This window comes from Sceloporus undulatus, chromosome 3 (genome assembly GCF_019175285.1).
Source record: "Sceloporus undulatus isolate JIND9_A2432 ecotype Alabama chromosome 3, SceUnd_v1.1, whole genome shotgun sequence".
In the NCBI taxonomy this organism is placed as follows: domain Eukaryota; kingdom Metazoa; phylum Chordata; class Lepidosauria; order Squamata; family Phrynosomatidae; genus Sceloporus; species Sceloporus undulatus.
Genome location: NC_056524.1, coordinates 273,852,742 through 273,867,262, shown reverse-complemented (window position 1 = coordinate 273,867,262; position 14,521 = coordinate 273,852,742). Strand labels below are relative to the sequence as shown.

Below are 14,521 nucleotides of genomic sequence, written 5' to 3'. Positions count from 1 at the left end.
AGGCCGCATGTGAGATGGATGGGCTCTATTAGGGAGGTCATGGGTATGGCTTTGCTGGTACTGAGGACAGGGGGTCTTGGAGATGTCTCATCCAGAGGGTCACCATGAGCTGAAATCCAATTAAAGGCAGTTAACAATAACAATGGGCCAAACCTGGTCCCATCACATTGTTCGACTCAATCCATCCATTTCAGGCCAAGAACACCTGAGAGGCACCAAAGGGATTCAAGGAGAGAAAATTCTCCACTCTTTTAAGGAGCAGGATATTAAAAGGCAGGAGGAGCCAGCAAGTCAGTACCTGGAGCTCTAGAAACAAATGGGGCCCTGCTAGTGAACTAGAGGAGCAACAAGAGAAAATTAGTTAAGCAAACACACCATAGCAGCCATCTGAAAACACTATTGTCACATTCTCTCTCAGTTCTCCACAAAACACATTCCAGAGTACCAGAAGCACACACCACTTGCCAAAAAAACAAACAAACCCATGACACAGGCAAGGAGGTCCTCTAAATAGTCATCAACATACATATATATGTGTGTGTATATATGTATATATACCACTTTGAAATACAAATGGCTGGCAGGCCTCTAGGCAGGAGAAGATGGTAGCCAGGTGTTAGGACTGTAACTGGTTTGGAAGAGATCCTCTCCCTATTTGGAAAATGTCTCTGCTTGGAGGACAGAAGATCCTGGCACTGGTTTTGAACAGGGACATACAATAAAAATAAATCAATGGACTGTTCTGCCCAGGTCAACACACACACATACCCCTTGCACATGTGTGCGAGAGGAGGCTGCCAAATACAAGCAGCGTCTGGCTGACACACTGGCAAATCCAGCAGGGCTTCCTTTGTTCTCTTCCCTGCAAAGTCCTTTAGTGCTCAGCCTTGAATCAGCCCAGTGAAACTGGGAGAGAATGAAGCAATGGGATGGACCATTACTAGGTGGGACACTGATTTCCACTCAACAGCTGAGACCAGGGGATCCTTTAGAAATTAAAATTGGAAACGGCAGCTGCAGACATGAGAGAAAGCACCAGAATGATAACCATAGGTGTCTAAAAATTATTTAGCCACGTGAGAGCCAGTGGGGTGTAGTGGATTAGGCACTGGACTACAACTCTGGAGATCAGGGTTCAAATCCGCACTCACATCATGGAAACCCACTGGTCATACTCTCTCGGCCTCAGAGGAAGACAAAGGCAAAAAACCTTCTGAAGGGTCGCCATAAGCTCTAGAGACCAAGGTTCGATTCCCATCTCAGCCATGAAACCTGCTGAGTGATTCTGGGCAACAACAACAACAACAATAACAGCCCTAGAGTACAATCTTCACTTTGCAGGAAAGGCAAGCTTCAATCCCAATATGGGAAGCAAGGCAAGGGCCAGCCACAGCCAATCTAAGGCAAGAATGGCCATGACAAAAGGTTCTTGAAGATCTTTGCTGAAACTGGAGGTTTGCGCTGATGGAATCAGAGGACCAGCAAACAGAAAGCCATACTCTACTGAACACAAAGAGGCAGAAGGCCAGGCTCCTGGCATTTAAGAGAGGCCTAGACACCTGAGACTTTACAATGCCTGCCAGGTGCAAAAGGCTGGTAATAAATATTCACAAAAATAACATTGTTGAGACACAAAAATTTAAAGTTCTGGTTATTTTACTGCATGCTTTAACCCCTCATTTCCTACAAGGAGATCAGGATGCCATGCTTTGCCTCATTTTATCCTCACAAGCACAGATGCTAAGAGACAGCAAACCAACACAGGGCTGGAGACCTTTTCCTCCTCAAAGAATAGGTCAAGCCCAAAACTGCCCACAGAGCATAAGGGGATATTTAGGCCTAAGGTTACCCAGCTGAAGTTCCTTGTTCTGTTACCTGCATAAGCTTAGCATTTGGAGCTACAGGTTACCTTGCTTCCTCTTAGTAAGCCCCAGCTTCAGTCCCTATGGTCTCTCTTTCTGCTCTATGATTGTTCTGATGCAGCCATTGAGATGGAAATGGACCAACAAAAACTGAGGCAGAAACAATGGAAGGCCCATAGCAAAAGTGCTATGGCTCTGGCAACTGCTCTGGGGCAAAGAAGAGTCATATCATTTCTCCACAAAAGCTTGGGGAAAGATGCTGTTGGATTACAATTCCCTGAATTGTCAAACCACCAGGTTTCTTCAAAAGACAGCACTGTTTACTTTGGCCTCTCTTGTATCCATCAGATGGAGAGGCCTTCCTCACCTGTCCTGGACTACGGCCAGCACAAGTCCAAACAAACGCTGATGAGGATTGTTTAACAAGAAAGGAGCTAAAAGGCAGGCTACAGACCTTTCGGTTAGTCCACAAGAAGCACACCAGTAACAAAGCCAAGGTCAGGATTCCAGAGTCCACAGAAGTCAGTTCAGTCCAAGGTCAGGGCAGCCAGAAGGTAACAAGAGTCCAGTCCGTTCCGAAGTCAAGGGTCCAAGGCAAACAAGGATTCCAGGGAGCAAGGAGCCAGTGCTGACAGTAATCGCCCAGAAGGATACTGCAATAAACTCTGGCACCGAGTCAGTGTCTCCCAGGTGGTTAAGTAGGAGACTCTCTTCTCGGTGCCAGCTGAGGCTTGTTTGCCAATTGTCTCTCAGCAATTCTCCTGGACCGACGCACGCAAGCACTCTCAGCCCTGCGTTGCTTAAAGGAAGGCACCTCCAGGCTTGGCTCTTCCCCAGAGTCGCCACTAGGCTGCTGAGCCTCAAGAGGAATCCCACCAGTGCTAGGACCTGGCTGAGCCTCCTCCTCTGGGGCTGGGAGATCGCAACTGGGATCTGGCAGAGCAGGATTAGCACCTGGTGGAGCCTCAATGTCCCCTTGCACTGGAATAATCACATCCTCCACCTCATCCTCTAAGTCTGGCTCTTGACTGGCCATAACATCACCAGGGAGAAATTTCTCCCTTTGCACCGGTCACCTTGGGAGCAGCAACTGAGCAGCCGGTCAATGGCGGAGAATCCTCTCATCTACACCAGCCTTTGCTACAAGGTTTCTTGGTCACTGCTCGGCCAGCTGCTTGGTTGCTGCTCCCAAGGTGACCAGGTGCAAAGGGAGCAGCAACTAAGATGCTGTTTTGAATGTATGTAGACCTAATATCAAGAAATTGGTGTCGGGGGCACTAGGGTTATCTCCTAAGAGGAAAGGGGGCTGTAGCCCAAAAAAAATGTTCAGGAACCTCTGCCTTAGCATGTCAGGCACCTTCACTTGTTCACTGGATCCACAGCCCTCTCACATTTCCAAGAGACTCACACCACATCAATTCTATAGCAGGCTTTGCTGTGCAAGACATACATTGCTGGCTTGCTTATGTTGAAGCCGAAGGGGAAAAAACCCGAGAAAACCCTCTGGAAGCAATTTTCTTAGCAATTGTTTTTTGTGGGATTTTCGGGCTCTGTGGCCATGTTCTAGCAGAGTTTCTTCCTGACGTTTGGCCAGCATCTATGGCTGGCATCTTCAGAGAATGCTTGCCTGGAAAGGACTTGGCTATATATATTATGTGACCTGGAAAGACAGGAGTGATTTGCATGTGCATTGTTTGTTGCTAATGGCAGGCCTCAGCGTGGAGGGTCCGCACAAGAGGATTAATGTCTGCTTGATAGTGCTCATTGTCTGCTAGGAGAGATTTCATTTGCATTTGTTGAGTCTTCAGACTTTCTTAGCAATTGTTTACTTTTCATCAAATCTATTTTCCAGCCATGAACCACACTGCTATAGGTCAGAAGGCTAAATAGGCAAGGAAAGCAAAACCTAGTCAGGACCACATTTGGACCCTGAAAGTCTTCAACCCAGCATCATCATCCTGAGAAATCCACACTGGTGTCTATCAGCTTTGTACTCGCTACCCATTTCTTGCCAGCAGTTCTGGAATTTATCAAGAAAATGTGTGGCCAAAAGGAACCTAACATCAAACTTCTGAGGGGTTTTTAAGTGTCCGTCTATTATTGCAATGATTTGTCCCCAGACTGGACTGGGAGTTCAGGATGATTTAAGGAAAGAGGGCTGATTCAGAGGAAGAAGAAGAACCAAGGAAAGAACAGCAGGAACAGAAGTGGCTGAGTAAAGATCTAGGGCTGTTATCACCTTAACTAAATCCCAGCTTTCTGGGTAATAATGACCAGGCCTGCCCAATGGTCCTCAGCAGCTTAAGGGAGTGAGTGTGTTGTTGTTTGTTGTGGCACGTTATGGCGACCCTAACACAAACCTATCACAGGATAAACCTGTAAATACGCTCAGACATCTAGTCAAGCAGCATTGCTAGTCCAGCAATCTCATGTTTCACTGAAAATTCTGGTCGTAATTTTGCAGGTCCTATGTCAAATAGGTCTGATATTGTAGTCATTTTCTTTTGGTAAGCGGAAAGCAAATGTGTATTTTGGGAAGCACTACTATAAACCCCACTATTAATGCCACTAGATTCTAACAATCATTCAAACAACAGCTAAGAAAAGTAATACAAAAGCTGCCACGATTTGCTGTGCATGAAGGGAGGCATCTCTCTGGTGCAGGGGTTTTATGCTTACAACTACAGTGGTCCCTCAACATTGAAGTCTAAGGTCCAAAACACACTGCAGAAATAATCCAGTGTAAGACTGCTTTAACTGCTCTGTTGCAATGTTAGGGAATTCTGTAGTTTCGTGAGACATTCAGCCTTCTCTGTGAGAGAGCTCTGGTGCCACAATAAACTACAATTCCCAGGATTCGCTAGCACTCAGCCAGGGCAGATAAAGCAGCCTCAAACTGGATTATTTCTGTTGTGTGTTTTGGACCTTTGATCTTCTTTGTTGCTGTTGTTACATGCCATTCAAGTTGCTGGCATATGGCAAAGCTATGCTAGGGTTTCCTTGGCAAGAGGACTTATTCAGAGGAGGTTTGGCACTGTTTTCCTCTTAGGCTGAGAGTGTGTGACTTGACCAAGATCACCCAGTGAGTTTCTCTGACTGAGCAGAGATTTGAACCCTGGTCACCCAGAGTCCATTCCTCAAACCACTACACCATCCTGGCTCTCTGAGTCCCTATACCAGGACAAAGGGAGGACACACATACATAAAAAAATCATCTGGAAGTCAATCACACAGATGACCTGACTCAAAGTATTGTTTTACACACACACACACACACACACAACAAAAGGGTAAGAAAAAAACTGGGGAGCAATGGAGACCAATACATTTGCAAATCTATATTTCTTCTCCTGTTTCTTTCTCAACCTGCTGCCAAGCTAGCTTCTGTTTTCATGTTAATCTCAAGTAGAGCCATCAGATAGCTCTTCTGGAAATGTGCGCTTCTCCCTTCCTCCAAGACTGAAAATAACAGTCTTTATTGTCATGCAGAGGAAGATGGCTCCTGCTCTGAATAGACAGAGGAGCCTAGGCCTGGGCAGTCTGGGCCACAAAGCATAATTGCCCATTATTACTCATTGGCTGGCCATTATTAAACTGACATCTTCTAAAATTTGCTTTGCTTTGCAAACAGATTCCGGTGTGGGATGAATGTCTTCCACAGTTGCTTTCATTCACTTTGCATCCTGGTTTACTCTTCAGATCTAAGAATTCTCCTGCTTCTTCTGTTCTGTGACCTGCAAGAATAAATCCACTCCTCTTTGTGAAATCCATTACGAAAATACTAATCCAGATGGCTTTCCAAACTTTACTACTACCCATTACTGTACAGCACCTTTTAAAGTCATCTTATTTTACATTTTTGCTTATGGATTTTCCTTAACACTTAAGGAAAGTGTAAGTATTGAAGTGTAAATTTCACCAAAAGCTTGAAGCAAATCTCACCAGAGAAGGACTTTATTTGTTTTCTGACACAATTCTCCCATAACGTATCCTTAAGAACCAGGCCTTCCATGTGCAAGTAACTAACATCACCTTTAACAAGAAATATATGGGCGTCATAGTGGTTTGAACATTGGACTACACCTCTGGAGAACAGGGCTCAATCAACCATGGAAACCCACAGGGTTTGGGAGAGTCACATTCTCTCAGCCTCGGAGGAAGGCATAGGCAACCCCTCCTCTGAACAAACCATGCCAAGAAAACCCCATGATAGGGTTTCCATAAGCTGGAAACGACTTGAAGGGAAACAACAATGAAAAATTATATATTTAATTTGATTTGCAGACCATTATAGCTTGAAAAGTGAACAGACCCCAGGCTTTTTGTGATCATTTTTGGCCACTGAAAGATCCAAAAGCTTTTGTTCTAACCCATAACATAAGGCATTATCACTGGTGTAATTTTACCAAGGACACTTAGGTTTGAGGTTTAAACCCTCCCCACTAAAAGGTTTACCAATGCCCAGATTTGACCAACATCCAATTTTCCCATTCACAATCTAGCACACAAACTATGAAGTGGGCAACTTTATGCCCTGTTTATTGGAATGGGAATTGTGCAGTCTTCCAGATGTTGGTGAACTGCAGTTCCTAGCATTCCTCACCATTGGCTGTGCTGGCTTGTGCTCCTGGGTGTTTCAGTCCAAGAACATCTGGATCCCCATCTTTGATTAAACTATTTCATTTAAATGCAGATTTATGTACTACCCTTTCATTCCACTCTTTCTGCAAAGAGGTTGGAGTGGCAAATAGTGAGGTTTTCTAATTTTATCCTCACAGTGATCTTCCAAACTAGTTTAGATTAAGGTAGAAAAGAGTAACCAAGCAAGGATTTGAATTCTTGTTAGTCCGCATCTGTCATTTTAGTCACTACCCGCTCTGCCTCTCTGATGTTCAGGAGCAGAATACGCAACAAATAGCTTGTCTTTTTTGTAGTATCCTTCGTTTATAGCTCCACATATTCAATCAGGACAGCAATGAAATTGTTCCAATTGTGTCTCAAAGTAAGATTTCAAACATCCCAAAATGTTAGTTTATAAACAGTACCTCTACTGCATGCCCACCTCTAAGACAACTTCCTTGGGGGGGTTTAGAGGCTTCTGAGTATGTTTTCTTGGAGTGAAACCAGTCTCTGCACCATGACAGATTTCCCTCCAAAAGCCTTGTCATTTCAGAATACATCTGAACTAAAGACTACAACTGCAACATGCTGCCCAAATGCAGGGCTATGACTCATATCATAATCCCCTTTCACACACACACACACACACACACACACACACACACCTGTATCATTTTTAATACCTTTCCCTGATGAAGCCAGTGAAACTTTGAAATCTTGCAATGTCTGTAATGTACATTTTGGTTCTCCCAATAAAGGTATCACCATCTTGTGAATTTTGGATGATACTATATGTTGCTATAAGGCCAACATGACTACTCCGGGTATACTTCAGAATACATTGAATAAACATGAAATGCTTCTAGCCATGGAAAAGTAGATCAGAGGAAGAATGACACCTTCTTCTCACAAGGTCTTGTTTTAAAGTGCAGGTGACTATAGACAGTTCCACTACAAAGTGATAAAATATCACAAATACTGGTTCATTTACACGTAGTTTTCCTGAACTTGAAGATCAGCTTTTGCAACAAGAACTCAAAGGAAGACATGGCCTGGGGTAGGGGATGCGAAGCAGTCACAAGATGGCTGCTTCTGTTGGGCTACATGCAGTGATCCCCAAATTTGATCCTCTGGCTGTTTTGGACTCCAGCTCCCAGAAGCCCCAGCCAGCTTGGCCAACTGTCAGGAATTCTGGGAGGTGAAGTCTTAAACATCTGGAGGAGCAAAGTTTGGGAATCACTACAAAAACACTTACCGGCTTTGTGCCTACTTCCTATAAACTAGCCCTATCAAGACTCATATGTCCTAGAAAGCAACGGGGTGCGTGATTCGTGGGAACAGAAACATTTCTGCCACAGAAGTAGTGCCTAAAAGAAAGCAAGAAGACAGTTATGTTTTTGCTCTCTCTCCCCCCAAACCAGGAAAAAATAAAATGAAAAAAGATCCTAAGAAGGGGAGGTAGGGGAAAACATGAGCATGTCACGGAAAGAAGACGGAGGGGCTGCTGATTCCTTCATGAGGAATGCCTTTGTGTCTCAAGATGCACAATTGTGGCCTGGAAAATTACTGGGCCTTGAGAATAACAGGAGTGTGGTAAGGATGTACAAACACACACCCAGAAGAGGAGAGGGTCCATTAGATATGGGTTGTATACCTTTAAAATAATAACTGCTGCCAAGACTGGGAAAAGGTTCCTTTTGGGATTAGGACTTGCAGAAATCCACAGCTGGGATGGCCACTGACCACAATGGTTGGGGGATTCTGGGAGCTGTAGCCCCAAGAGGAACTCTTTCAAAAATCCACGGATAAAGAAGGCCTACTGTAAAATGCTTTCAGCCCTGTTGCAGCTCTTCTGTCTGTTGTGATCTTCTCAGCAAATGACGAGAGTGAGAAGATCACAACTGACCAAAGAGTTGCAACAGGGCTGAAAGCATTTTACAGCTGGCCCTCTTTATCCATGGATTTTCTTTTATCCACAGATCCAAGCATCCATGCCTTGAAAATATTTTTTTGTTTAAAAAGTATAAATTCCAAGTAGCAAACCTTGATTTTCCATTTTATATAAGGGACACCATTTTGCTCTGCCACTATATTTAATGGGACTTGAGCATCCACGGATTTTGTTATCCACCCAGCAGATAACAAGGGCCCACTGTACAATAACTCCCCCTTATTTGTCAGTCCTTATTTCATCTCGCCATCTTGTTCCAGATTTGGGGTCCAGGAGCTCAGGGCTCCTTACCCAGCCGAGCGTTTCTTCTTCCTTGGGTCCAGTTAGTCCTTTTTCACTTGCTGCACCATACTCCTGGAGCTGCCTCCCTGAACACCGGTGGACTCTCTCTTCTCTTGCTAGTTTTAAATCTGAATTTAAGGCGTTCTTGTTCTCTAAAGCATTTGGAACTGTATTTTAATATTCCTTTGTAATTTTATATTTGATTTTAGAAATCAGGAAGTACCAAAGACAGATGAGTGGATATTAAAAGTTAATGATGGAATAGAAAAGGATAAACTAACTAGTTACTTGAACAATAAAGATACTGAAGAAAGGGAGGAGGAATGGTCTCTAGTAGTGAAATATTGGGGGGAAATGGGAATAAATAAGCAGGAGTATGTAAAGGTGAATAGTGGGCAAATTTAGGAGGAGTGTTTATAATTTTGTTTGAAGGAAAATTGATGAAAAGGAGTCTAGAAGAATAAAGGAGTTTGGGGGAATAGATGCAAATGGATTGTACAAATGATCACAACTATTGTACATTCTTGTTTTGTAAACCACTGTTTTAATTATTAATAAAATAACTTTTTAAAATGCATAAAAATAATTGTATATTCGATTATATGTATCAGTTGTTTTTACAGTTTTGTATTTCAACTGCATAACTTGCTTAACTTTGCATAGTTTATATTATATGACTTTTAGATTGTATGCTGTTGGCAGGTTATATGTTGTTTTGATGATGCCATGAAAATTTATGGTGCTATATAAATAAACATTAATAATAATGTGAAGTCGAAGGCTTTCATGACTGGCATCCTTAGTTTTTTGGGGGGTTTTGGTGAGTTCTTCAGGCTATGTGGCCATGCTCTGGAAGAGTTTATTCCTGATGTTTCGCCAACATCTGTGGCTGGCATCTTTGTGTCATCTTTCTCTGACAATGCCAGCCAGAGATGCTGGCGAAACATCAGCAATAAACCCTTCAAGAACATGGCCACATAGCCTGAAAAACCCACAAAAAACATTTAAATACTACTACTACTTATAATAATAATATATATATGGTACTGGACCCTAACATGCTAGGAATCATAGAATCATAGAGCTGGAAGAGACCGCAAGGGCCATCCAGTCCAACCCTAGTCTGCCATGCAGGAACTCTCAGTCAAAGCTTATCTGACAAGACACTCCATGAGAACATGTTACGTTCCTACGGAGTGGCAATTGATGCAGCTTAGAACTCGTTCTGTGCTGCTCGGATTGCATTGGCAGAGTCTTGCCCAGCAGAGCTGTTCAGGGTGGTTAGGGAATTAACTCAACCCCCGGCCACCCGGAACCCTTTATTGGAACCAACAACAGCCTGCTGTGACGCTTTTAATGACTTTTTTGCCGATAAAATCTCTCAGATCAGGGCTGATCTTGACGCTGGTCTTTTCACAGAACCTATAGTAGAGGCCTCCAGTGACTCTGGAAACAAGATTATTCTGGATCGTTTTGAGTTTGTGAGTACCGAGGGCGTGAACAAGCTTCTTGGCCGCATGAAAAGGACGACATGTCCCCTCGACCCCTGCCCTTCTTGGTTGACTGTACAGGGAGGAGATGTTGTAAAAACTACATTACATTGTATAGTAAATACATCTCTTAGGGAGGGTGGATTTCCACCAGCATTAAAATAGGCTATAGTAAAACCTCTATTGAAGAAATCCTCCCTAGATCCCCTGTTGAGGAGTAATTACAGGCCGGTCTCCTTACTACCATTCCTGGACAAGGTGTCTGGACCAAAAGGACCTTGAAACGATAGTACATGCACTGGTAACCTCTCATTTGGATTGCTGTAATGCACTCTACATGGGGCTACCTTTGTACCAAGTTCGGAAGCTTCAGCTAGCCCAAAATGCTGCAGCCAGATTGGTCGCCGGATCCTCAAGGCAAGACCATATAATGCCAGTACTAAAATCTCTATACTGGCTGCCAATTAGCTTCTGGGCTCAAGACAAAGTGTTGGTCGTGACCTATAAAGCCCTTCATGGCTTGGGCCCGAGTTACTTGAGGGAGCGTCTCTCCCGACATAATCCACCCCACACCCTCAGAACAACAGGGAAATTTGTTCTTGAATGGCCAAAGGTAAGATTGGCAGCAAAGAGCTTATTCAGCAATAGCTGCAACCCATTGGAATTCACTCCTGGAAGAGATTCGACTCAGTTCGACATTGGAAGCCTTTAAAAAGGCATTAAAACCTATCTCTTCCGGGTAGCATACCCTCCCAACTTGCTGTAAAGAAACTACAGTGTGCCCGCGCCATACGCAGGCGTGCCATACGCAGCCTTGAGCATACGCGCTCAAGCCGTGGGGCGCGCACGGGGCGGAAGGGGCGGCACGTCCCATTCAATTGAATGGTGCACGCGCCCGTTGCGCCCGCCTGTGCCGCCGCACCCGAGCCCCATTGTTTCCAATGGGGCTCGAGCATAGGCGGAATTCGCCTTACGCGGAGGGATCCGGAACGGATCCCCTGCGTAAGGCGAGGACGGACTGTAGTCCCTAATGGATTAATTCTTTTATCTGATGCCCGACTCTTGTTATATATGTTTTTAAATTTGATTGTACTCTTGGAATGTATAATATATTGTACTATGACACGGATCATAAGAGTTTTTAATGACTGTAAACCGCCTTGATCTCCAGGAAAAGCGGTATAGAAATAAAAGTTTTGTTTATATTTATTTATTATTTATTAAAGCATCGCCATTGACAGATGGCCATCCAGCCTCTGTTTAAAGACCTCCAAAGGAGACTCCACTAAGCTTGAGGAAGGAGTGTCTTCCACTGTCGAATAGCTCTTTCTGTCAGGAAGGTCCTCCTAATGTTGGGCTGGAATCTCTTTTCCTGCAGCTTGCATCCATTGCTCCATTGTGTCGTAGTCACTGGAGCAGCAGAAAACAAGCTCGCTCCCTCCTCAATGTGACATCCCTTCAAGTATTTAAACAAGGCAGTCATATCCCCTCTTAACCTTCTCTTCTCCAGGCTAAACATCCCCAGATCCCTAAGTCCTTCCTCATAGGGCTTCAAGGTTTCCAGACCCTTCACCATTTTAGTTGCCCTCCTTTGGACACATGGCTCCAGTTTCTCAATGTCCTTTTTGAATTGTGGGCCCAGAACTGGACACAATATTCCAGGTGGGGCCTGACCAAAGCAGAATAGAGCGGCACTATGACTTCCTTTGATCCAGACACTACAGTATATACTTCTATTGATGCAGCCTAAAATTGCATTGGCCTTTTCAGCTGCCGCATCGCACAAGAAAAAAACCTCAGTCCTTGCAATGGCTCCTGAGGGGACACATCTCTTAAGATGCTATGCTAAAAACAAGTGCCTCTGAAGTTCTGTCACTGTAGTGAGGTGGAGCTCTTAAGATGCCAAACCCCATCATCCCCAGCCAGCACAGCCAATGGGGGCTGCAACCCAACAAATGGAAGGCCAACCAAGACATAGGATCTTTTGCACAGAAAGGAAGGACTCTTTCAGCCCAAAGGACCCGCTTTCCCTCCAAAGGAAGCTTTGAAAGAGAGGGAAGAGTCCCCTCACTTTTGGAAAAACCGTTCAACTGCAACGGAAACGTCACCATCAAAGGTCCAAAACACACTGCAGAAATTATCCGGTTTGAGAGCGCTTTAACTGCCCTGGCTCAGTGCTAGGAAATCCTGGGAGTTGTAGTTTACTGTGGCACCAAAGCTGTCAGACAGAGAAGGCTAAATGCCTCACAAAAATACAATTCCCAGGATTCCCTAGCATTGAGCCAGGGCAGTTAAAGCGGTGTGAAACCGGATTATTTCTGCAGTGTGTTTTGAACCAAAAGGGGAAGGGGACCAGAAAGGTCTTCCTTGCAGGGAGGGCAGGTTGGCCAGCGGCCTCTGAAGAACCTTTGAAGGCTCTTCCTACTTAGCAAGAACCCTCAGGGCTTCTTCCATATTTAATAAACTTTGGGTGCATCTACACTGTAGAAATAAAGCAGTTTGACACCGCTTTAAGTGGCCCAGCAGCACCTTCAGCACCAGTGCTTTTTGGCAGAGAAGGCTAAACATCTTACAAAACTACAAATCCCAGGACTGCACAGGAAGGAGCTGCAGCGCACTTCAAGCAGCGTCCAAACTGCCTTATGTCCGCCCTGCAGATGCCCCCAAAGGGGCCAAACCAAATGCTGCCTCATGAAACATTTTCAGGGTAGCCACATGAAACCATGTCCTGTGCATGTGAATGCACTCAGGCTGTGTGCATGATGCTGCACCAGGAAGGAATCATGTTCTCATTTGGCCAGATGTTTCTGTCACGACTTATTAAGATTGACTGCATCTGCTCAGCCAGGTTTTGGGCCCAAAATTAGGGATTTTGATCTGAGCCATGGATACGTTGAGGGCAAAACTTAGGACACGCAACCAAGGATGTCAAGGATGACGCCAAGAACTCACAAGATCCCAGGAGGCCTGACTGTTTGTGTGCATTTTCACACAGGAGTTAAAGGACAATGCTGACACTGAGGCAAGGAGGTTTCTGGGGTCACTTTGGGGGCTCCACTGTCTAATAGCAGTGTGTCTCTGAGAGGCTTTGAGAGTCACCTGGATGAAATGTCCGGCAGCATATCCCCTCACCCTCCATCCCCCCAACGGGGCTCTGGACCTGGCTTGCCTTCTCTTTAGACAGCGCAGTGTCGGACTAGGACTCTGGGGACCAGGGTTCGAATCCCAGGCCAGCCATGCAAACCCATTGGGCGGCCCTGGGCGAGTCACACTCTCTCAGCCTCAGAGGAAGGCCAAGGCAAAAGAACCAGACCCCTCGGGAAAGACCCTTGCCCAGGGCCTTGGGCGAGTCACACTCTCTCAGCCCCAAGTGCCTTGGCCCAGGCCCTCAAAGCCCCGGGGACTGCTTGCCCAAGGGCTTCCCTGTGGGCTGGGCGAGCCCCGGCCTTTGTCTGGCTGCCTCCCCCGCCGTGGCCCTTGTCGAGCTCTCTCGGCCTCCGAGGGACGCCAAGGGCAGCCCCATCCGCCAAGAAGAGTCCGAGGAAGGAGAGCCAGAAGGCGGCCAGGGCCTCCTCCTCCTCCTCCTCCTCGGGCGAGCAACCATCCCGAGCCCCGCTGCCTCGCTCGGCCTCCCTTCTTCGGAGCCCCGGCCGGGGTCCGCCTGGTCCCTTCCTTCCTTCCTTCCTTCCTTCCTTCCTTCCCTGCTCACCCGAAGTCGTCATCCATGGACTTGAAGTAGAACTTGTAGTTGGGGCGGTTGAGGAGGGCCTTGAAGTCGCCCAGCGTCACCTTCTCGGCCGGGAGAGGCAGCTTCACCAAGTAGGGCGTCTCCTGCTCGTCCAGGTGGTAGATGATCTTCGTCTCCGCCATGGCTGCCCAGCCGAGAGCGCCTTCCCAGGAGGCCGGGCCTGGGCGCGCCTCGGCCGGCGGCGCCTCTCACTCGAGGCCGAGGCTTCGGCGGACAGACTAGGCCCCAACCTCTCCGCAGCAGCAGCAGCAGCAGCAGCAGCAGCAGCGCCGCCGCTTCGAGAGCGCAGACTCCGGGCGCCTCCTCGGTTGGAGGCCCTGCCTTGGCCCGCCTCCGAGGCAGGGCTAGGCCCCAGAAGCCCGCCTTGCTTTCGCCTCAGAGCCAGTCCCTCAGTAGTACTCTCCTCTATATTGGGACATTGGGGCCGGTTGAGAAAGCTGCTATCGCTGGCCCAAAACACACTGCAGCAGAGCTATCCCGGTTTGAGACCGCTTTGACTGCCCCGGCTCAGTGCTAGGAATCCTGGGAATGGTAGTTTAGTGAGGCATTGAGCCTTTTCTCTCACAGA

General features: G+C 46.3%; 1 protein-coding gene across 2 annotated transcripts in view; it reads right to left on the bottom strand.

Annotated features, from left to right (window-relative positions):
* Positions 1-14,220, bottom strand: part of DVL3 (dishevelled segment polarity protein 3) — a 67,442-nt gene extending 53,222 nt beyond the window's left edge. The window contains exon 1 of one of the 2 annotated variants that reach the window (XM_042458158.1): positions 13,915-14,220. In XM_042458158.1, coding sequence (XP_042314092.1) covers positions 13,915-14,075 — 161 coding nt within the window. In that variant the 5' untranslated portion in view covers positions 14,076-14,220. The remainder of the gene's footprint in view (positions 1-13,914) is intronic. The other variant, XM_042458157.1, reaches the window with a different exon arrangement.
* Positions 14,221-14,521: the final 301 nt, after the last annotated feature.